We start from the raw sequence: 24,176 nt of genomic DNA, 5'->3' as shown, positions 1-24,176 counted from the left end.
TCTAGTCGAACACACCGGCAAGTGCTGCAGGCTTATTGGCTCACTGACGCTGATGAGATTAACCCCTTACGTATCAAAATTTGGTACCGAACGACGAGACGTTTTTCGATACGCGATGGTATCGAGGCAATTCGGTCGGTGCCTAAAAAGTATCGAACTCGATACCCAGCCCTAATCACCCCAGTACAAAAGAAGTCACCTGTGTCCTGCCTGAATGACTGTCGTCCCATAGCACTGACCCCAATCATGATGAAGTGCTTTGAGAGGTTAGTCATGCACTATATCAAATACAATCTTCCCAACACACTTGACCCGCTCCAGTTTGCATACCGTCCAAACCGCTCCACGGACGATGCCATTTCCTCCACCCTCCACCTGGCTCTTACCCACTTAGAAAACAAAGACTCTTATGTTAGAAGGCTGTTCATCGACTTCAGCTCAGCATTCAACACAATAATCCCACAACAGCTCATCAACAAACTAAACCTGCTGGGCCTAAATACCTCCCTCTGTAATTGGATCCTGGACTTTCTAACCGGTAGACCTCAGTCAGTCCGTGTCGGCCACAACACCTCCAGCACTATCACACTGAGCACAGGTGCCCCTCAAGGCTGTGTACTCAGCCCGCTGCTCTTCACGCTGCTGACCCACGACTGCACTGCCAAGTTCAGCTGCAACCACATCATCAAGTTTGCTGATGACACAACTGTGGTAGGTATCATCAGCAACAATGATGAAACACCCTACAGAGAGGAAGTGGCACAACTGGTTGAATGGTGTGGTGCAAACAACCTGTCCCCTCAATGTGAGTAAGACAAAGGAGGTTGTGATGGACTTCAGGAGAAACTCTGGTGACCACTCCCCATTAACCATCTACAGCTCGACTGTGGAGAGAGTCAGCAGCACAAAATTCCTTGGGGTGCACATAACAGAAGACCTCACCTGGACCACCAACACTACATCACTCTCCAAGAAGGCGCAACAGCGGCTCCACTTGCACCGACTTAAAAGAGCAAGTCTCCCTCCACCCATCCTTACAAGATCTAGTATCTTGATGGATCCGTAAATCGTTTTTTCCTGTACCCGTACTTTGAAGGTGCTTATTCACATTAATACACGCAAATACTCACCATGGGTGAGCGTCCGTAGGCAGCGGCAGCGGCTGCGGCTGCACTCATCTGAGGAGAGATATGAAGGCCGGCATAGACTCCAGGACTGGTCAGAGAACCATTAATCTCATGGTGGCTCATCATGGCAAAGGGAGTTGGGTAAGAGAGGGGGGTGCGCAGAGCAGGGGCGGCTGCAGACACATAGACACACAGCCAATCATAAATCAGCATCAGTCAACCGCGAGGAAAGGAGCTGAACTTGGGAGCAGGGAGATAAATCTCAATCAAAGACCTGCCTACACTGAGCTGCTTCAAAGATGAATTTATGAAAGCTGCTTTAAGCTCTGTTAAAAAGGCAAGCCTAAAAATTTGCTGAAGCTTTGCAAAGCTCTCCCTTTTTCATTACAATATTGGCTGTGCGTTGTGCTGCATGCTTGCACTCCAAGTGACAGTATAGAGTGAAACGACATCTCTGTGGACTCTGATTATGAACTCACCAAGAGCTTCCATTGGAGGCTTGCCTAGGATGGGCCGCAGCCCAGGGGTGGTGCTGGTACCCGGGGTGGGGGCATCGTTACGAGGCGTGGGGGTGTTGGACTTCAGACCAGGCGTGGAGGATTTGTCATTCTGCAGATGGGAGAGAAGAGAGGGAAGAGAAGAGAGAAAGAGAGATAGAGAAAACAGAGTTAAAATCCCTCCAAACGAGGCAGCATCCAGGCAGAAGATTTAAGTGCCGGCAGAACCTAATCCAATCCAATTCTGACAAACTCACTACTCCTACGAAACTATAAACCCTGCTATTTATCCCCAAACCCATTACTGCTACAATGGAGATGAGGCTCGTTTTATCCTTCTCTCGCTTCTCCCTCTAATCTTTTTTTTTGATGCAGAGGCCCAGAATGGTTAAACGCATTGAGTTATTAGCAGGGAAGACACGACTGATCCAGCTATGGGAATGCATTATCCCTGACATTTACAGATGTATTTAAAGCCGAGGCTGGGAAACAGACATTCACTCCTGAGCCATTAGAGAGAGTGGAAGATCACAGGGCGTTCAAGCTTCCCTAGCTGCCCCCTCCCATCAAACCATTTTCATCAAACATATCCTATAATTCTGCTTCAATGGCACAGACCCAGATTCTATCAAATCTTATATGCAGCGCCGCCGATTATTACAGTAGCAAAATCCGGATAAATAGAGCTGATACACGTAAATTCAGCATTCGGTATTAAATGTAGCCCGTGTGTATGTGTGAGTGAGAGAGAGATCCGTACATGGCCGTGCTCCTTGTTCTTAGAGGAGGGGGTGCTGCCGGTGGAGGCCACAGAGGCAGGGCTGTTGGGCGTATCCTTCTTTGCTGGGCGGGGCTTATCTATGCCATTCTCAGGAGGGGAGTGGGCAGGGCTGCCTCTGGGTGTGGCAGGGTCCTAGAGCACAAAAATATAACAGGAATGAGTTAAATATCGAAAATAACATGTGTAAGATACGACATTTCAGTTAAATTAATAAAAGCACATGAAATTTTATATTTTAATAATTTAGTTGCAACATAAAATGTGTTCCTCACCTCGTTGGAAACGTCAACCACCAGATCATCACTTTTGTCTCCGTCACTGTCCTGAAAACACAACAAGCCATCTAGTTAGCATCCCTTTTTGGGATTTTGTTACAGAAGAATCTTATGTTACAAGTCCATGTCACATTACTCACATATCGGCTCATGCTGTCCTTGTCTTCCACTTTGCGTTTCTTGGAGTCCAAGCTATAATCGGAGGAGGCGCGGTGTTTCTCGCTGGTTGTGCGCAGGCTGTCTGATGGAGAAATCGAGTTGTTCTGAGAAGGAGAAAGAGGGGAAGTATTCAAATGTGCCATCAGACTGCAGACTTTAACCCAACTCATTCATCTATACAAGTAGATCTATCAGTAGGGTTTTAACAGTGTTTTGTTCCACAAGAACTCCAAATTACTTTTAAAATATCCTGAAGGCTGCATCAAGTCCTGATTCCCGTTTATTTCTGGTGACAAATGAATTATTTGAGTTTAAAGTCAAAAACAATTACCATTACAATGACAGGTACTTCACAGCTGTCGGATCTGAAGGAGATCCAAGCTGGGAAATCAACAGCAAGGAGGAAAAAAAAAGAGAAGGACAGAGTAGCTCTTATCACTCCAAAACCGCACACTTATAAAGCCAAAACCGATTTATCCATTCCAGCTATCTGACTCGAAAACCCAAAACAGGCCTAACATAATACAGTCAGACTCGCCAAGCCGTATCTAACAACCCACAGTAGACTAAACACAGAAAAATGTGCTGGCTGCACTACAGAGTAGACACCATTAAACAGACCAAAGAGGGGCTTGTTTTCACTGCCCCACCACTCTCCCTTCCTTACCCCACCTCACTCCCTCCATCTTCTAAAAGAGACAACAAACAGCTTCAGGAAGACATGAGCAACACGTTAGTGTCAAACAACAGCCCATTATCTGTGAGAAGTCCGACTCGGGCTGTGTGTGTGGGAGCATGTAATAGTCATTGATTCCTGTAGCGTGTTTGGACATCTCCCAGTACCCTTCTCTCAGCACATTGCGGGTCTGCGGTCCTGGTAGACAATGACTACAGGGCAGGCGAATGGAAAAAGGGACATATATTCCACAGGAAATGGTGGGCGACTCTGTCTGTGGTCACTGTTCATACGTTGCAAGAATATTTCATGAATTCATAGTATTTAGCAAGCATGCTCCATATGCAAAAGGACTTTGAGTGCTCTCTGGGCACTTTCTCAAAACAATCCCGCTCCTAGTGCTTTACTCATCCCGTCCCAAGAGCCTTCACTCAGTGTGAGGCAACAAGATTGACAGAAGGAAAATGTGGCCAGATCACAGGAAGCGTAAAAGGAAACTAAGCTGAGAAGATGAAGTAGCAGACTGGGCCGAACACCCAATAGTCTCTGTCTCTCTCGCTCTCTTTGCATGATGTCTGACCTTCTAAAGAAATGCTTAGCGTGATTCATTAAGGAGAGTCACCAGTGTGCTATCAGATGACCTTAGACAACGGCAGCGGCGAATACACAACAGCGCCTGGACTGCTAACCGCCAGAGGAGCTCCCCTTCCTTCAGACATGACTGCACCCATTCAGGCCTCGCCGGGCCAGCAGAAACCCAATCACATGGCCACAATCAGCCATCAGAGAGATTTAAGCCCCGTCGAATAAATGACTTTTACAAGGGCACGGAGATGAGAGGGAGGAAAACAATTCCTGCGCCTGTGCTCATACATATTTACTGCGCTAGCAAAAGAGAGCGGAGAGGGGCGGTAAACAAGTGGAGGGGTGGGTAGGATGGGAGAGGGATAAAATAAATCCCACAAAGGAGGGAGGGAGTCAACGTCGTCTTTAATTGTGATGAAATTATAGAGCTGCGCTAATCTGTGTGCTGTAATACGAGTCATTTCCCATCTGTGGAGAGATGTGAGTGCTTATTTTATAAAAAGCTTGTTTCTCTATTAGTCATTTTAATGAACGGAGATTACCATTTCGTGCACGAGTTGCGTGTGCTTCAGGATGAAGAATCTTACTTGACATTTACATTAATGGAAATTTTCTTAGGCATGAAATGGGCCAAGAGGTGCTTTTCACCCAGTAAAACTAAGACATATTTGCTCCGTTTCAACACCTAGTGAGCCGCCTACGGAGGCAACATTAAGGCATCATTTAAGGTGTGCTCTTGACACGAAGGCTGTTCAGAACATTATGCAACTTAATTATAATGCATCCTAGGACAGTTTATTTTAAGCCAAACACTAAATAAAACCAAAATGGCGGAAAAAGTGAGAAAAACATATTAAATGTATAAAATGTACAGTAATATCTCATTCAATTCAGAAAAGTAGTATCATTGCATTATCCAATGTTTAGCAACATGCTAACTCCAAACTACTTAAAACAACGGAATCAAAACTTCCATACAGAGTTGCTGTCTATGTAGGCAGCTAACTAGGTTTTGGAACACAACTATTAAGAGGAAGAGGACAACTGAGACAGCAGGAAACCTGATACTCACCGTGTTCTCTGTAGTCAGCAGACCCCGGTTGGTGTTGAAAGACAGGCAGAATGGCAAGACAAAACAGAGATAAACAGAGATAAAAAAAACCAGAGATAAACTGACAATCAGAGTTAAAAGTAGATTTCATCAGCAGGAAGAATATGTCTGATATGTAAACAATACGGCTAGCAAATCATTAGCATGCTTATTTATTAACCTTGCCGATTCATTCAAGCCACAGAGAGTGTCATGTGTAGGTTCAATCGCTTTATACATTCTCCGTTCTTCTCTAAAAATTGGCTACATCCTTAAATGGCAAGCCATGAGAGTAAAGTACTCTTATAAAAGCAAACCTAAGATGGTCAATAATGACAGCAGCCTATAAGAGCTATAATAACAATGAATAGGGTGGGGGGGTGGAGGTTATGAAACAAGCGTTTGATTCACACAAGAGGTCTATATGGCTGAGCGACTTACGTTCCACTCTTTTGGCTTTAAATGAGAGCAATGTGTGTGTCTTACCTCGGTGCTCTAGGTCATGGTGGTTTTTTTCATCCTTCACCGGCAAGTGTGGCTGACTTCCCAGGGCTCCTAGAGCCAACAGGCCCGAGCCAGAGCCGGTGACCGGTGGGATTCCTGGTGGCTGAAGGCCAGAAGGGTGGGGAGGTAAAGCCATGGGGCCGTGGACAGCGTGAGAGAGGTGCTGGGCCTGGAGCTGCTGCTGCTGTGGAGAGACATACAATGAGTGGGCCAGAGGGAAAAGAGTAGAGAAATCCATGCCACAAACTAAACACACAGCTTCTGGGCGGCCAATTCAGAAGCACAGGTGGGGGTACAGGCATATTTATGTCCTCACATACATGCAAGTCATATTTGAGGATCCTGCAAACAAAGCCGTCTTTTATGTTGCTTGGATCTTAACCTGAAAATATAAAATCTTGGAGTGTTGTGGATCTAGTCAGTTTACATTTCAGGTTCCTGCTCAACAGTAACAAACTCGGTGGAATATCATACAAAAAAAGCATGTAAATTCACTCATTACATAATAAAACTCTCACACTCACACACTCTCCAAAAGAGAGTCGTCAAGCCCTATTTAAAATACTGTTTAAAGACAGCAGGCGTTGGAATGCTGTCAGCTCATTGGCTTAAAACCACCTGCTCCTTAGCCCCATCAAAACGTGGGACGGCTATATTTACTCCCCTCACATTTGGGTCTGGTTATTACACAAAGTATGAGTCACTCGAAAAAAACAAACTTTAAACACCACTCCAACAGCAGCTGGGCTCAGCTTTGTGTGTGTGCGCGAGCGTGTTGAGTGGCGGCGGCGGCCAAGAACGAGGGGTCTTGTTCTGGCATGTGTTCAAGCCTCCAATACCTCCAAAAATCGGTATCGGAATCGGCCATGAAAAATCATGATCGTGCATCACTATTAAAAACCACTCAGCATGGGAATAGAGCAGCTTAAATCAAGGTTAAATAATACTTAGCAGAGCCACCAGTAAAGAGAAAAAAAAAAACAACAACAACAAAAAAAAATTCACAGCCTCCACAATTTATTAGCATCCACAGGAATAATGAATTATTCAAATGGCTGTTAGAGCACGTACCGCCCAACTTTTCACAGACCTCACCAGTCAATCAATGACCATTTACGGTGATTCTTCCAGAATCCCGACATGTTTTTTCCCACTTGACGTAGAAAGGGTAGATGTTATTGGCTATGTACGGCGATCACAGTGGTACAACCTTTCAGAATTATCAGCAGGTCATTAATGCCATGCCATAAGTAAATATCAATACTAAAGGCTTATTTATAAGTCTGGAATGCTCCAAAAGCTTGCCCTTTCCAGTGGGTAAATCATTATTAAGATGCCCATCACAGGTCCTTATTCGGGGTGAGTATAATTGCTAACAGCGTTGCGGATTATTTGCACAGCTGGCTGTATATTGAGACTCGGGGCCTTTGAGATTGGCAGGAGAGCGAATGGTATATAGAAGAACTACGCTTGGGATTTGAACCTGCAACCTTACCCTCCCCAACACAACAGCGCTGCCAAGCCAATTATGAACTGTGCCTCAGAGTGTGGATCTGTGAGGAGATGTGATAAGGGAGTGTGTGTGAGGTGTGTGTGTACTGAGTCACTAAGCGTGGGTGGTGGGCGCATGTTCTTGAAGAGGGAATGAAAGGGCAAGAGAAAAGGAGAGAGATAGTGAGACAAGAGTGGAAGAGAGTGATTGTAAGACAGAAACAGTGTTGGTGCTAGAGTGTTCATGTGAATGTGTCAGGAAGTGAAATGAACCGCTAGTGTAAAAAAAAAGAGGGGGAGGGGGTTAGTGTGTGTGGCTTCAGAGATGACGACTGACCACATGGGAAATTAAAGAAGCCGTTGATTCACGGGGGAGAACCCTCCCTGCTCATTCCAGCTAATGAGCCACTGATGTGTAATATGCATGGACAATAAGAGAACCCTCATTAGAGACCCGGCCATGAAGACAAGAATATAAAGAAATAAAATGTCTCCAGTAATTTAATATTCCTGCATAAAGACCATCTCAACTAGTGCTAATCTCTCCCTCTTACAGCAAAACAATGAATGCAGGCCCAGTGTGAACAATTAACAAAGAATATAAAAAAGATAAGTGGCTAAATCAGACAAGCGCCCGCTTCTATTCTCAGGTGTGTATGTTAAACAACCCCATCCTGAGTTTAGTGCTGTAACCATGCAACATGCAGGCCTGAGGGAATTCAAAAATATAAAGCCCCATGATTTGCCCTCCTGGAAACAAACACACTTAATTGGGCCCACAGCACAAGTTGGGGCAGTCTTAATAGAGATCTATCCATACATCCACAGCAGACGACTTATGGTAAAACTGGCTGCCCACTGGCTGGGCAATATAGAAAAAACAATTCTATCTTGATGTTGTTGTTTTTTTGGCCTTTGGGCAAAATTCAATACATATATCTATAGTATATCTATATATAGTTGTTCTGACATGGCTGAATTCTCTTTTAATTTGAAGAATCGACATTTCAAACAAACAGCCAATTAAACTGGCTCAAATGTATAAGTAAAACAGTAATTATCCAGTAAAAATGTTTTCCATTGCTTTTCATTAAATAAACAGAAGGAAAATGTAGGCTATTTATTTTTATAAATGCAACAATACAACAGAACATTGTAGGAAAAACAGCTATTTTTTACTAAAACATTTTGAATCAAACTTACCAACTCTAATGCCATATATATTAAAGAGTCCAGTGTTTCCCCTGCCATTATATTAGGGGGGCGGCCCTCCCCCCCAAAGGCACCCCCACCCCCCTTGAAGGTCAAGTAAATTTTATTTTCTCCATAGTGCCAGATCACAATAGAAGTCAATTAAAGTTACCTTTCCTATAGAACAGGTCTACACCTTGTTCTTTTATTAAAGGGGTCATATGATGCGATTTCAAGCACACAAGTGAGCACACTCCCACTCCCACTAGTATTTGTGAATATTAAGCCGCAAAACGACTATTTAAATATGAATTCTGCGTGTCTCTATGTTAATGAATGGCGCAGACGCGCGGTTTTGTTTACTACTCGTACTGAAGCACGCGTGACGCTTCCGGTGATATTAACATCTGCCATCTCACTAATGAAGACATAAATACATGAACAACATCTCCAGAACTGCTCTGAGAGTCACTTCTTGAGCATTTTACCATTTCATTTGAGTAAAACTAGCGTCATATCATATAAACACAGGAATGCAAAGGTATTCACGGCAACCCGTCAAAATAAAAGTTAGGTTTAACTTGAAGACATTGCGGTAATGACTGTTTTATGCCTTAAAAAATTTAAATACACAACACAGAATATCTGAGGGGAAAAAAATCATTAGGCTATTGTAAGAATAAATGAAACAATAAATGATGTTAATGCTTTCAAATAATTAGACCTGTTAAAACACAGAATTTGGTAACAATAAAACACAAGGTTGGAAAAAATAAAACATTTCATAGGGCCCTAAACATGTAATTTTTGTTAAACTTTTGATAAATTGATGTTAAATTGTTTAAGTTTCATGATTTTAATTAATTAGACATGTTTTTTGATTAATACAATTTAATTTAACCATTAAAAAGGAGTCCAGAAAAATTAAAATGGAAAAAAAAACAGAACCCCCCCCCACACCCAAAGCCGTAAACCTAGGGGAAACACTGGAGTCATTCAAAGACCCTATTAAAAGTCACAAGACAAGGAGGGATCACAAACTAGTCTAATGTCACGCTCTATGGGAAACTTAATGAAGAAATAAAAAGCGGATTAAAATCAACAAGATATTCACTGAGGCTTAGTTTTATACAGCCAGCAAATAAATATTCAATACCACTAAAAGCTTCAAACTCAACCACAGCCTATAAACTTGTGATAACCAGAACAGGCAAAACAGAATAGGGAAGTATGTGGAGAAAGAACTGAAGACCATATAAAACGTGGATAGAAATGCTTATGCTTTTCTAAAATAAATAAGGCTAGGGTAGATAAACACACAAACTGTTGGTGAGGGCAGAAATGCTGAGCTGCCGGAGGAGGCCATCTTAACACCTCTGATCAAAGTCATAGCACAGCAGAAAAAAAGCCGCTGCCCTAGATGCATCCTATTACCGGCCCTGAGGTTCATCAATAAGAGATGCTGGTGGTTTCTGCTCTGAGAGAGTATTTGTGTGTGTATGTGTAGCTCACACCTCACCACTTCCTTATACTATTTATGAGGACTCTGGCACCTGCGTGAGTGCACACACATGGCCTACTGTGTGAATTACGAATGTCCAATTCAAAGAAAAAAAAAAAAAGAAAAAAAAACTCTCAGACAAGCAAGTATCTTTTCTGCTTTTCAACTTTTAAATGGCTCCTAAAAGAATATGAGTCATTAAAGTTGGTCTGCTGTATCAAAGCTATCAGACGGTAATCCTTTCTGAAGATAACGTGGCATTTAAGAGCGACCATATGACTGCCCCGTTCAGACCTGATTCCAGGAATTATCTCTGAGTGAGTGTCAATGCTCAGGATCTAATTGAATTCCGATGTCAGACAACACAAACCCACCCTCAAACCTTCACCTCACCATTATCAGATTCTTCAGCTGTAGAGCAATTCTTAAGAAGGTGAATCAAAACAGGTTCAACCTCTGTAATCAGATCAGAGCAAGCCTTACTACTGGATGTACAGAGGTCAGATTTGTTTTTCACTACATATTGATAAGGATCCAGGTCACTTGCCCCTGATCAATAAGTGACTGTTAGAAGGCAGATGTGGGCATTTCTAGGAAAGGAATAGCTGTAGTAGCTCAGGGATATGTGTGAAAGATCCTATTTGTCTTTAATTCCCAGCGCAATCCAGGTCAGCAAAGAGGAATGAGACTCCCCTGTAAAACCAGACCTAATTAAAGGTACCCAGGCTCTAAAGAGAGCACTGAACAACTTCTAGATGCAGACTCAGGGGACTGAGGATGCTAAGCACACTCATGCCACATATAGTGGAGACTAAATAAAACTTGTTCAACAGTGTCCGGCTGCACATTAGATAAACAATAATGTGGCTATGGGCCAAGAAAACGAAAGCAATGAAATACAACTGAGAACTAATCAGAGACTGTTGCAAATAGTCATTATCCATCACTTTAATGGACTGGGTAGTTAACTTTCCGTAATTCTCTTTTTGAATCATTTTGTAAAATAATTTGGTAAATGACAGAAAGTTTATGGTTAACGCCACCTCTGACCTTAAAATACCTATAAATATATACACTTCCTCACTCAAGCCACAAATACATTTAATCAGCACATGATGCATGCATATAGCTTTAAAACATTAAAAGGACATTCATTATAAGGGCAAACCTGCACATGATTGAAATAAGCTACTAATTTCAAAATTAATTGTTAAATCAGTTAATAGGGTTATTTTGCATCTACAACAATGCAGGTTTGCCCTGTTCTTAGGGTCAAATAAAGTAATTAAAGGGGTATACACACGGTGAGAGGCAGATTGGGAAGTCCACGTACCCCGATGATAGCATTCAGTTCAGTCATTGTCACTTGCTTTGCACGTTCAACAGCTTGTGCTACTTGCTGTTGGTGCTTCAAAAGGGAGAGAAAATGTGGTTAAATTTTAAAAAAGTCAAAGCAAATTCAAAATCCTAAAAGTTTTTAAATGATAATAATAAATAGTACAATTTAGGACAAAAGATATGGTTTAAGTGTCCTATAAAGCTTGAAATACTGCATCTAAAACTAAAATGAAGCTTTGGAAATTCAGATAAAGCTCACCTCTTGTGACAGAAAAGGCATAATCTGGGCTAGAATCGCATTGAGCCTTTTGGCAATCTCGGTCTGGAAGAGGAAAAGAAAGAGGGAAAGTTAAAAAAAGGGTTAATTTACTTCTGTTAAAGTGCACCACTAAGCCTTTTTTTTCTGTTTCCCAACGATTAAGCCAATTACCACGGCAATCAGAACCGCTTGACTCAGCACACTCCAAACTGCGTGATATTGACATGTGAAATATTTAAAACATTACGAGAGCCCAGGGGAGAGAGAGAGCACAGCTGCGATGAGTGTATACTCCAAACCACACGAAGAACGAGCCAGATACACTGGAGCTGTGTTAAGAGCAGCACTGCACTTTAGCTGCCATCAGCCTGCAGGTACAGTCTACTAGTACACAAGACTTTCTTTTGCCCTCTCAGCTTCACATTTACACCTCAACCATAATCACATAATCTGGAGATTTACTACTAATCACAGGAGCGGCTTTACTGACGAGATGAGCATGAAAATTGCATTCGATTTTTTGCCCAGCCCTAATTCTTTATAAGCGATATAGTATGACGTATACCTTGAAACCGGTAATCGGCCCATGCCTAATGACAAATATACGATATATCATGGAAATATTTTCATTTTGCTGTCACGAGTGCACGTGCCTTTCTGCATGCGATTCTCCGCTAAACTTCACAGATTTCAGTGAACGAGCGCCTAATCAAAATATAATGCAATTAACTTGTGCTTTTGTTTTTATTTCTTTTCATTTTTAGTTTAGTAAATATATGTTCTCCTTTAAAAGGCATTATTTTTGTTTTTAGATTGTAATGTTAGAATGTAATGTGATTTTAGTGCCTTTTTTGCACATAGCCTACATGGTTATTTTTTTTACTATATTCGTTTTCATGGCCTTTAATATAAACATTGTTTCATTGGACAACATTGGGCAGGATGTAAATAAAAAAATTAATAAAATAAAAATAAAAAATATATATTTTTAATCCAAATAGAAAAATGTAAAAAATACAGAGCTATGATTTTTTTGCCATATGGCCCAGCCCTAATTACCACTATCATGTAATTGCACTAAAAAGAAAAACCTTCAGAAGTTGATTTTTCACATGTCTCCACAACAAAATGACTGCCAACTCCTGTTGTTTAGCAGATGTTAAATAATGCATGTCCCTGAGGACATGTTGGAAGCAGACAGATGTGATAATAGACTTTAAGGATGACCACAAAAAAGCTGTTTTATAAATCCCAAATATATGAATTTCCACCATCCAAAAATTGTACACACATGGTCTAAATAGCAGTCAGAGCCAAAAGATTTTCAGGATTTGAGCTTCAGTGCTTTTATAATAATAATAAAAAAAAAATACTACAACAGAGTACGAGGGAAAAACACATTTAATCACATCATAATCAATTAAAGTTAAACAATGCACAAATTATTTAAAAATTGGGCCCAAATGCCTGTAAGAACACTGACACATTAACATTTACGTTCCAATGAGCCTTTAAATCAGAACATAAAATGTTCACATCACAATAACCTGTCACTTCTGACTAATGAACAAAGGTGAATTATGTCCAGACCTGTCAGGAGCTGAGGCCTATTTTGCCTTCTCCAGACTCCACCTTTTTCATTTTCTCAGCAACCCACCTCCCCAAGTCCCCCCTTCATCTAGCCCACTGCAGGGACCCGACCTTCATTCTCTCTCCACCCGCCTGACCGTTGCCATGGCAACTGTAGCCGAGCAGGCCCCATCTCCTATCGCGCGCCGATCATTATGCAAATGGTACCTCAGCTTGACCGTAACAGCCTGTAAAATCATATTACGTGCACACAGGCAGGTCATTAAATTAAATTTTCGGCCTGTCGATCGGATGCGTACCGCACACGAATGGTGGATAAAAAGGCGAGCAATAGCGGAGGATGATGTGGGGTCGTTGTGAGAACACATGACAGTAAAAGCAGGGGTGGGGGCAAAGCCAGGGCTCTCCACCCAAAGACTAAACGCAGCTACAGTAGGATGTACTCCATCCCTCTTCCTTTCCATCATCAGACGCCAGCAGGAACACAGCACGGCCGACATCACAGCCACTTCCAGTGATGAAAGGAGCTCACATCACAGGTCTGGCACTGGCTTTGCCTGAGACCAAAGGAGAGGGGGAGGAAAGCCTCTGAAAAATAACTCCGCTACAGATACATCATCTATAGAATTTATGAGGCTCAGTTCAACCCAGGGCCAGAACGGAGCACAAACACATCACAGGGATTTCGGCTCTATTTTTCATTTCAATAGCAAACACGAAGTGTTGCGCCAACCAGGAAATTATTTATAACATATTGCCCAAAATGCCAAGCGGTTGCAGGAGTCAGACACAATTTTTTTTTTTTTACAAGATACTCTGCAACACCCGAGAAATTTTCACTTGTTCCCATCAAAGGAATACAGACGTGTGTCGGGTCAAGCTATAGGCAAAATATGGTTGAGTAAAGCAGACTATTAAAAATACTATAGCAGACCATATAACAAGGACATGCGGAGCATAATCTAAGTTTATAGATATTAGCCCATATCAAAAGCATGATGTTACATCAATATGGAAAAAATCCATGTAATTTATGAAGACACAATATATCTTTGACCCTACTGATGTTAGTTTAAATTTCAAAGTAGTTTTTTTTGTGCAAGTGCTTAAGACACTTGCAGACTATAAAATTGCAAATTGGAGCTTAGTTAGAATTTTCTTAAAACAAAAAGGCAAACGCAGGTTAGAATGACCCAATGGATATGGATTAAAAAAAGTCAACAAATAAAATAAAATAAAATAAAATAAACAAAAATATGAATAAAATAATAATAATAATAAATGAATAATGAAACAGTCAATGTAATCTAAAATCAATCTATACTGTTGCATCCCAAATCAGCTTTATACATTCTCGAAAGCTATAGTCAAACTTGGTGTGACAAGACTGGGTGTTGCATTTCACCAAAGCAACAGGATCAAAGCAGGGTACAAGTTTAACTTTCAGACACCCAACTACACTCTGGAAAAAACTACTAGAAGAATGCATCAACAAAAAATGCTGGTTGAAAAGCCAGCTCAGTGTATAATCCTTATTTGCCGAGATAAACCGCGTCAATAGCAGCCTAACATTTGACAGGATTTGCTGAGAGGCCTGGAGAGCATCGAACACATTCCTTAAGGGCTTAACGCGATGTTGACAGCTGGCCGAGTGAGGTCAAGGGTTGCCTTATCTGACACTCACTCTAAAGCTTCATGCTTTATCTTGCAAAAACAATCCCGCTGTCGGGGGAAAACATGTTCGACGGCGGTGACGTACACAAAAAGCCGGCATACACTGCACATAATGTATGAATTTATGATGAAAGCCATGCTGTGCATTGAGCTGGACAAGCAGAGCTTTTAGCTACAACTGCGGATAAAAATAGGATGTCACTTTAAGCAGATGAAAGCCTGCCTCTTAAGTGGCGAGCTTCACGCTCTGGTACACAATTACAGGTACTCGGACCTGTCTAGCACCATTTCAAGAGCACTCCAGGGCCAGGCTGTCAATGGCATACTGAAAGCTATTTGTCTGTTGCCATCAGCGCCAGCGGAATGGAGTGAGACACTGATGAGCATTGAATATAGAGTAAAACAACTGCCCCTTCCAGGCATGTGTCTCCATCACAAACAATACTTGACCTAGCTGGGTTGATGGGTCCCTGTATTCTGCCGGGGTGAGAGTGTGGTAATGCTCTCTGACAGCCTCATGCTCTGTAGTAAAGGTATAACAAGGTCTATATATGTGTGTGCCGGAGGTGAGGGCACAAGCTTAACAGGGTTGTTAACTTGCATCGCTGTTGATAACTGGCATTAAACTTTACCTGCATTGATCGGTGTTAGTAGAGCTGCATGGGTGGCCGGCCTTTGATTTCTATTGTGGGTTTTTTTTTTTGTCGTCCCTCAAATATTCAGCCTTTCCAAACAGCCCTGTTACAACAGCCCTGCTCTATTATGCATATGTTTGGAGTGTCATTGTACAGGTTCACCTGGTTTCATGGCCTAACCACCATAAACTGTGACGGAGCGGATCTGTTTCCCAATCCCTTCTCCTCTTTAACAGAGGCTTTGTGTACTCACCTCACTGAGCCAGTCAGTTTGCTTTGGCTCACATAGAGAAGGACAATCCAGCTGTTAGCAAACACTTCCTAGGGCACCCCTTATAAATCATTTATCAGCGTCCCCGTGTCAAGCCGGGCTTGACTGGCTCAATCTGGGTCTGACAGCGAGGAGAGGGGAGGAGATTCCCTCGGAGTCTCACAACAGGTGAGAAAAAAACTCACAAAATAAGCCTCACTGTGAGTGCACCTCAGTCATCACAGTGGCTCATTGACGTGGAGCAGCTGCCATTACAGCTGCATTACCTCCCTCGCTATGGCTGTCTGCAGGTATCAGACGCAAACGCGCATCTTGAAATCCGCATTACGCCACGACTGTTTAAAATACAAAGCACCCTGAGACAACCGAATGGAAGAGGAAACGGATTGCCTGACGGTCGGAATTAAATCCTCAGTGCTGAGAATAATGGGGTGTGGATTTTGTGAGTTATTTTGTGAGTTCAATCTTCGCTAACTCGGTTGGTTAACCACTCCCCGCCTGCCATCCGCTCCTGGGTTCAGTTTAACCCGGATCAACAGACCTGTATAAAAGGGTGGGATCTGCATGTTTGCTTACAAACACCATTACCTCCCTCTTCTTTAGTAGGTTAGAGGCAGCGTCGGATGAATTATTCAATAGTGCATCCATGGGCTCTGTGGTGGTTCCTGATAAAAGTCAAGGCGCTAAAATGGATCAGTCGATTAACCTATTTACACAAGGCCAGCCCTTCCACCCTCTACCCTTTTACTCTCACTCCTCTGCCCCTCAGCTGCCAGTTGGGAGATAAGTGGTTAACAGGAGGCATCGCAGGGGCAAGGGGCCTGACAGACAGAGGAGTGCAGAAGCTCTCACTGTGGACACTGATGGATCGCTATCCACCAGCTCCTCCCTGATGCCATTAACCTTCATAAGGTGAAGAAGGGGAGCAGGCTGAGAGAGCTGGGTTGTCTCTGAGGTGGCCTAACTACATCTGGTGCACAGCACAATCTCATTATTATCTAGGGGACAGAAAATGTGCGATGCGTCACAATATTGTCAGGACATATCAGATTAGTCTTTGTAAATACGGTGGAAGAGAACCCTAAATTTGAAAGACAATTTCAAAAATGTAAGGTGGACAAAAATTTGAATTAATCAATAAAAAATTTATCAATAAAATCATTAACGCTGCCCTGCATTTAAAAAAAGGCTTATTTGCTAAATATTATTTGCCTAATCTTACCTAAAGCTGAATTCAAAAATATCAATAAAAACTTCCCATCATGTAGTTTTCATGCACTGTCAATGCACTTAGCAAAAAAACAAAAGCAGTCAAATAACAAAAAGTATTCAACATGTATCATTTAAATTACAATCGGCAAAGGTGTGGAAAATATGTTCAAATACTCTAATGTCAAAGAAAGTTACATAAACATAAGTTTATAAATAGATAATCTGTAAAATATGTAATTTTTGGATGTAGTAAAACATCCACATATGTAGCAGAAAAGATCAGTGACATGTTTGCATTTTCTTCTGTCACTGGCAATATTTCTAACCTTGGAATCAAGATTAGGCATTAACAATGTCTTCAGAGTCATTCTTACATGTAAAAATGGGCTGAGAATTAAACAAATTGTTCTATCCCGGCTCAGAGGAAGATAGGAATCATGTCTTTGAGGCAGTTTTTCTGTGCTTAAGGGATAATAAAAGACTTCTTCACCTTACAATGGTTGTCGAAAGCAAAATTTCTGAAATGCACATCATATTTTGTGAGAGAGTGTGATGTGCTAAAGCAAAACAAAGCAAAGCAAAACTATTTTTGTAATCAGCACCCCGAAATTAGAAAAAAAAAAAAAAACAAGTATTGGATTTCATTCAGCAAATATGATGCAGAGTGTATTAGTTGCTAATAATATGAAAATAGTTGATTAGTCGGTGCTGTGCTCGGATAACGGATAATTGTCAGTGATGTCACTTTGTAGAAGTAAAAAAATAAACTATTTCTGGGGGAAGAACTGAAAAATGGCAGAGGCGAAAAAAGGTCACAACACAATTTGCCCAGCACTTCAAAGAAGGTCATAATAGGTCATATAGTTTCATGTGGAACAACCTGCCTATCTCAATTTGAGCAGCGGAGTCTTTAGCCATTTTAAAAAACCGTCTAAAGACACATCTTTTTCACCAGCACCTGACCAATTAATACTAGTACTTACCTACTCTATTCGCTCTAATTTATTTGAAATTTAAAAAAACACACTGTGTACTGTGCTAGACTAACTGAGCTGGCTTTAGGCACTTATTGGAAAAGACATGGAATATCCAATTAAATCAAAGAGATAAACGACCAATTAATCAATTATCAAAAATACATGTTAGTTGCAGCCCTAGAGAAAATGTAGGGTAAAAATTGATTGGAGGGGATGAATTTATGGTGGTCTATTTTTCCCTTAGCGTAAATTTATAAAGGGTGTCTTAAATGTGCTGACATAATAGGGACTCCTCAGACTCTGCTCCCTTTAGTCATTAAATCACACAGCTCCTCCTGCCAAAGTCCTGACTTTAATCTTATCAAAGCTGTCTGACCACACTCTACTCAGCACAAGCAGGAAAAGAGACTTGACTCTGTGTGTGTGCGTGCTTGTAATGTCCTGACTTCTAGCCCGATTCTAACTGCTGCTCAAAAGAACACAGTCCAGTCTCTCTCATCATCTCTACGGAGTGCACTTCACTTGTCTCCTAACACACCAGTGTGACTGCATTGACTGACATCTACACACACAGCGCATAGATCCTCTGTGACTTAGAGATTGTGTGAACAGGGATCAAAGGACTACATACCTGTTTGTGCATTTCAATGTTCAGCCCATAGGACATCTCATAGTACTGAAAGAAAGTGAAATGAAAAATACTCAGTTTTTTTTTTTTTTTCAATCCGAGCCACATCAAACATTTTCACCTCACATCACAGAGTAGGGAAAAGAAGGTCAGATTCTGGTGAAACATGAGGGAAAAAGAGGAGAACAGGTTTTTGATGCACACTTCAAAATCATGTCCCATAACAGTGTCTCATATCTGCACAGCTTCTCCTTCTTTGTATAATACTGATGAAAGTACACAGTGGAAATTCCACTTGGATTTTAGGTCAGAAATCCCACGTTTAGAGCAATAAAATTCTATATATTTCACATAATTTTTAGCCATTTAATAATAATTATGATGATTTCTCACAAAGAGCTATTTCTAGCAAAAAAAAAAAAGGTTGCATCCAGAAAAAAAACAGGGAAAGAAAAAAAAAAAAAAACATAAGGAGAACAGAAATGTGTATAAGTTTTCCACTAAAATTTTTATCAAATTTCATGATTTTTACAGGACTAAAAGGCACTGTTTCCATCACTCTGGGAATCCTGTTTGTATAATCAAAGTTTAATCTATATATATATATATATATATATCTTATGATTTTGTTCTAATAAAACCTAATAAGTTTTTAAAAATTTTTAATAATAATAATAAAAAGATCTCCTAATAAAAAGACCCTGATCTCAGTGCAGTCCTGCAAGCCTAGATTCTGACACTATCAACTCAAACAGTCAACGTGGGGATTCTACAAGGGTGTTTACCTAACCTCTCCTCCTCCTTTCTGACTGACATGCTTTTTCCTGTGAATGGAATGTTTAACTAGTGTCCCTGGGTATTGGTTAAAGTCATCGCTCACGTGTTTACACAAGATAAGAGAATACACTTTCACAGTTTAGCCTTGTTTAGTTACACCACGAAAAGCTTTTTTTCCTCTCCCTATCATAAATCCTAACATGAGGTTGTTTTGATCTCTTGAACATCTACGATTGAATTTAGGGCTTTGGTGTTGCGTAAATGATTAAGCCCGTGATTATGATTAACACTGAATTTATGTAGCCGTTTGTTTGTGCGTAAAATCTGGTTATCAAAGACAGAACGCTGCAGAGACTTTGGATTTCTGCTACGATTGAGTATTTTCCCACAGACGCCTTTGGCACTCCTCCATCACCCCTCACCCAATTTACGGCCATGCATTTGTCTGAGAGCAGCGTCTCCTTGGAGAATAATCAGATCCACACACAGAGGGAGGTAGAGAGAAGGGGGAGAGAGAAGAGGGGACAATGCTGTGGTCATTGACCCCTACGGCTAAGGGTTGGTGTATGAAAGGGCCCGAAGCTAAGAGCAGTCAGTCAGGGCCCTTTAATAAAGCAGGAGGCTGAACTAAAAGCACCAGAGGGGGTTTCACAAACACAATCTAAAACACACACATACAGAGAGACACGCAACAAGGCATCTACCTTCACCCCAGCTACTAGCTAATGGCAGCTTACATATTGGCTAATCTTACCATGACATAATGGCGCTGCATCTCGGTCTTCTCATTGGCTAGTTTGTCGTACTCCACTTTAAGACTAAGAGGAAAACAAAGCACATCAGTTACTGAACAGACATGTGTTTTCACTGCTTACACACACAAAAATAATCCACACTGCAAACATGAAGCTAAACAAACAAGTGCACATTTTTACAGGGGTTCATTTAAATAGTAAAATCAATTTTAACACTTTAATTTAGAAATCTCCTGGTATTAAAATTCTGAACAATAAAAATGATTATTTTCATATTATCAAAAACATTTATTATTTCATATTTGGGCCAAAACAATAATTTTTATATTATGGTCGATATTCAAAATATGACTGTTTTCTAAAACAATAATCATAATACATCATATATACATCTAATAACAAATTAATCTCAAATCTTTCAAATTTTGTAATGCTAAAGTTATTCACTGAAATTTACTAAAGAAAAAAAATACCTGACTGAAATAAAAACTTAATTTTAAGTCCTTGTTGTAACAGGAAAACATCCTTTTTACAAAAATTTAGTTTTAAAGGGTAAATCTTCACTGTAATCACACACTATCACTTTAAAATTAACATTAAATGGTGGCTAAAATAGTGTAAAAACAGGCAGGGAAAAAAAACGTGTAAAATTAAATATCCATAACATATCCATTACCTATATGGTGCCAATACATCACATGCTCCAAACAATTTTTTTTTTCACCACACACATTTAAACATGAAAAATTAGATTTAGCTTTCCTCCCTTTCGCTCGTGAAACACAATTAGGCGAAGCGGTAATTGTACAAGCTACTTTACGGCCATATAACTCTAAATTATTACCTGTGATACTGGGCTTGCAGGAACTGAAATTCGTCTTTGATCCTGTCACAGGACTCCGCCACTGTGAATTTGAAGCCTGGCTGACCAGGCTGGTGGGGCGCCTGAAAGACAGCCATCACATCAATCAAACTCAATTACATCCTCAGAGAACCAAATTTGTTTTCCACCGACTGCAGAGCGAGGCTCTAATGCATTCTGGGCCCTGGGAGATCAGCTCTAATATTTCAGCCTGAATGAGGGCTGGGGTGACATCCATGCTACAGTGACATCTGGGAGATAGCTGAAACACCAGTAGCTTTCTGACAAAGGAGTGGGGGGGGACTTTACAGATCTGGGTCTGCCGTTTTAGTGCCTCACATAAACACCAGCGGGAGAAATGGGGTCACCTCGCTTGGATGGGTCTGAGAGTGCCAAACTGCGCCTGTTAAAATGCTGTTGTTTTCAGCCTCACTCTCTCTAAACCAAGTGCTCAGTGAAAAACATGAAAACATACTAGAGAACAAAGACGATTTCTTTACCATACAATGTCAACTACTTTATTGACAAGAGGCGTTATGGGTTTTTACCCCACTTTTGAGTGTGCTTCCAACCGCCCTGTTCTTTCACTTCAAAGCATTATCACAGACACCAGTGCTTAGCAAATCAAATGGAGGTGCACATCAGGATGTCGTTCGTCATGGACGGGCGGCTCTGCCCTTGCTCTCCTGCTAAACTGATGCAGATGTAGCAATTATGTTCCATATCAGTTCAAGATGCACTTACCGGATGCCGGCCCTGTGGATACATCTTGAAATGTATCCTTGATTTATTGGAGGTCTATTTGGTGGGGGTGTCCACTGGCACGCCACTGTACTGTAAAAATCAGCCGGACACGAAGCCCACTGGACGCTGGGGGCAAAAATCCTCTCAGATCTCTGCTGCTGGAGCCCGAACAATGAAAAATAAACACACAGACGAAGAGGAGACCGTTACATTCAAACAGAGGGTTAAAACCACGGTTGGAAATTTAAACTTGCGGTTGAGAAGAACTCTATAAGAGCGTTCATAACGTATTTTCACCTGCACTTTTATAAACAACTCAGTTCATTGTGACAGGAAAAAAAACTACATGCGGAGCGCTCGAGCGAAACAACAGCTCCTCTACTATAAAAGAAAAACATGAAAATTAAGAGAGAAAAAAATGTGTTTTTCTTTGTGTGGCTGACACTTTGACAGGAGCTCATCTAGCACTTCACATTACTTGAAAGAAACCGAATAATAAGACCGTAAATGAGTCGACAAAGTGATAAGTGAGGAGCTCAGTCAGTGTACGAGTGTGTGAAGCGTTTCAAGTCTTGGTTGGTTGGATAACAAGCTATTGTCGTTAGCTAACCTGCTAGCCCACTGTACCTGTCTTTGTGCGTCCGAACTGCCGAAACACTTCCACTGTTCCAGTAACTTCTGAAATGTTAATCACTGCTTCAATATCTGAGAGAAAGATATGGTTCCTGGTGGACGCGAACGGTGGCGAACATCTCTCGTGTGCTCGCTCTATCACAAGAAGAGACTCGATGAGAATCAGCTTCTCCGAGGCAAAGGAATAAAGAGACGCCAAACTCCACGGCGCGAAAAATGTTCGTGTAATCCCCAGAAAACACTGCCAAAAATATACTTCCGAATTTGAAGAGGTTTGGAACGTTTAAAAGTGTAACGTTGTACTTCGCCGCTCGAGCATTTCCCTTTCGTCCAGCAATGCAACCCTGTGCCACACACAGACAGTCTACTGACACGAGGGCTGAGCCACTGAGAGAGCACCTCCTGCTAGCCAATCAGATGAGAGAACCGAGAGTTTTGCCCTGCCGGCCAATCGCTGGGCCGTGTCCCCACGTGGGGACTGCATCCTGATGAATGACATCATACTCGCCATTTTAGATCAGAACAGGTAGCTCGTAATGCAGCCGTTGAACATTTCTAGGTATTTTTTAACAAAGTGGTCCGATGCCACAATAAATGTCTTTGTTTGGAGATCTAATACACTCACAGTATAGACACTGTCGAATAGTCGTTCTGAGCGGAAAAAACATCAACAGAGTGTATTAAAATCACGAGTGTATTACAATCACGATTACTTATTATGTCGGTTAAAACGTTACTGTTTACATAAAGTAAGCATTCTGCTTTAAAGTTTTTAAGAGAACAACAATATATGAAATGATGCGATTACACACGTTATATTAAAGTTCTCGTGTTTTTTTTCTGTATTTTGTGTACATCTGGCTCACGGTTTAAAAAAAATTAAAGTTGGCATTTATAACACGTCATAATTTCCCTTTATCTATTTTGGAATAAGTCTTAAAATTGTATTATTTTCCTATTTAAATAATGTTAGTTTAATCGGTGTTTACAAAAGGACATTCTTTTTCAGATTTTTAAAGCTTAGTGTCCCGATCATAACATCATTTTGCACCCATCGTGTACATCTATACGAAAATGACCAATCATCAAGATGGACAGATAGCTAGCGTTGGGAATACGATGATTGTTCAGGTTTGATCTCCGTGAACAACAGCCTGTCTGAACTCAGAAGAAGCGCCCAATCCTGTGCAGTTTCTTCTGTTGCACCCACGTGGGATCCCTTTGCGGCTTTACAGCTTCTCAGCCAATCACAGAGCAGCATTCATATTCTCTCGACTGCAATTGGACAGTAAAGGTAAAGGCTGTCGTTCAAGAAGGTTTGTTGTCAATCAATACCACGCGGGGTCAAGCGCTGACAAATGCCTGTGCTTCTCGCTCTTCTGCCCGTGAATAGTGCCTGGAATGGCTGCTTAATTAGCTTCGAATGGCTTTTCTTTCCAGTTCAAACAATCTGTTACTACCACGTGGTAATGAGAGCCTTACATAAAACAAAGGAGCAAAGGAGCATGCAAACACTTAATAATATATAAAAAAACATCTCTTCACTCATAATGGCATGTTACCCACATACCAATAAATTCATATTAATGTCATCTACATTTCTGTAAATTAAGAGATCTTAATAGTTATTAGATGTGCATCTACATCTTCTGTTTTTAATCACAAGCATACATTTAAAAGCAACTTCCAGAAAATGTAGCATCATTATAACAGAATAAGGTTTTTTTTGCTTGAAAAATTAATAAAGTATGAAAAAGCAAAATGTTTACAAACAAGCTAGTAAGTATTTAGACAGTATTTACTAGTTTACAATTAGGGCATTTAATATTGTATGTTAATACTGTTATTTATATATATTTTTATAAATATGTAAAAAATTATCAAATTTACTCTCTTTTTTTCTATTCCTATTTTTTACGTTTACTTTCTCCTGGATCTACATAT

At 41.0% G+C, this 24,176-nt stretch overlaps 1 protein-coding gene across 1 annotated transcript in view; it reads right to left on the bottom strand.

Annotated features, from left to right (window-relative positions):
• Nucleotides 1-22,604, bottom strand: part of LOC107708208 (protein groucho-2-like) — a 26,113-nt gene extending 3,509 nt beyond the window's left edge. The window contains exons 1-16 of the mRNA XM_016512381.1: nucleotides 22,227-22,604; nucleotides 21,600-21,757; nucleotides 20,838-20,938; nucleotides 19,993-20,056; nucleotides 18,465-18,509; nucleotides 11,475-11,537; nucleotides 11,211-11,285; nucleotides 5,677-5,878; nucleotides 5,173-5,180; nucleotides 2,821-2,943; nucleotides 2,678-2,728; nucleotides 2,385-2,537; nucleotides 1,607-1,736; nucleotides 1,127-1,300; nucleotides 573-743; nucleotides 331-389 (exon numbers count right to left, since the gene is read on the bottom strand). Of these exons, the coding sequence (XP_016367867.1) occupies nucleotides 331-389; nucleotides 573-743; nucleotides 1,127-1,300; nucleotides 1,607-1,736; nucleotides 2,385-2,537; nucleotides 2,678-2,728; nucleotides 2,821-2,943; nucleotides 5,173-5,180; nucleotides 5,677-5,878; nucleotides 11,211-11,285; nucleotides 11,475-11,537; nucleotides 18,465-18,509; nucleotides 19,993-20,056; nucleotides 20,838-20,938; nucleotides 21,600-21,623 (1,443 nt within the window). The 5' untranslated portion in view covers nucleotides 21,624-21,757; nucleotides 22,227-22,604. The remainder of the gene's footprint in view (nucleotides 1-330; nucleotides 390-572; nucleotides 744-1,126; nucleotides 1,301-1,606; nucleotides 1,737-2,384; nucleotides 2,538-2,677; nucleotides 2,729-2,820; nucleotides 2,944-5,172; nucleotides 5,181-5,676; nucleotides 5,879-11,210; nucleotides 11,286-11,474; nucleotides 11,538-18,464; nucleotides 18,510-19,992; nucleotides 20,057-20,837; nucleotides 20,939-21,599; nucleotides 21,758-22,226) is intronic.
• Between the last annotated feature and the right edge of the window lie 1,572 nt (nucleotides 22,605-24,176).

Source organism: Sinocyclocheilus rhinocerous, unplaced genomic scaffold (assembly GCF_001515625.1).
Source record: "Sinocyclocheilus rhinocerous isolate Xijiao unplaced genomic scaffold, SAMN03320098_v1.1 scaffold2670, whole genome shotgun sequence".
Taxonomy (NCBI): domain Eukaryota; kingdom Metazoa; phylum Chordata; class Actinopteri; order Cypriniformes; family Cyprinidae; genus Sinocyclocheilus; species Sinocyclocheilus rhinocerous.
Note: the sequence above shows the minus strand (reverse complement) of the source record. Positions and strands in the feature narration are given on the sequence as shown.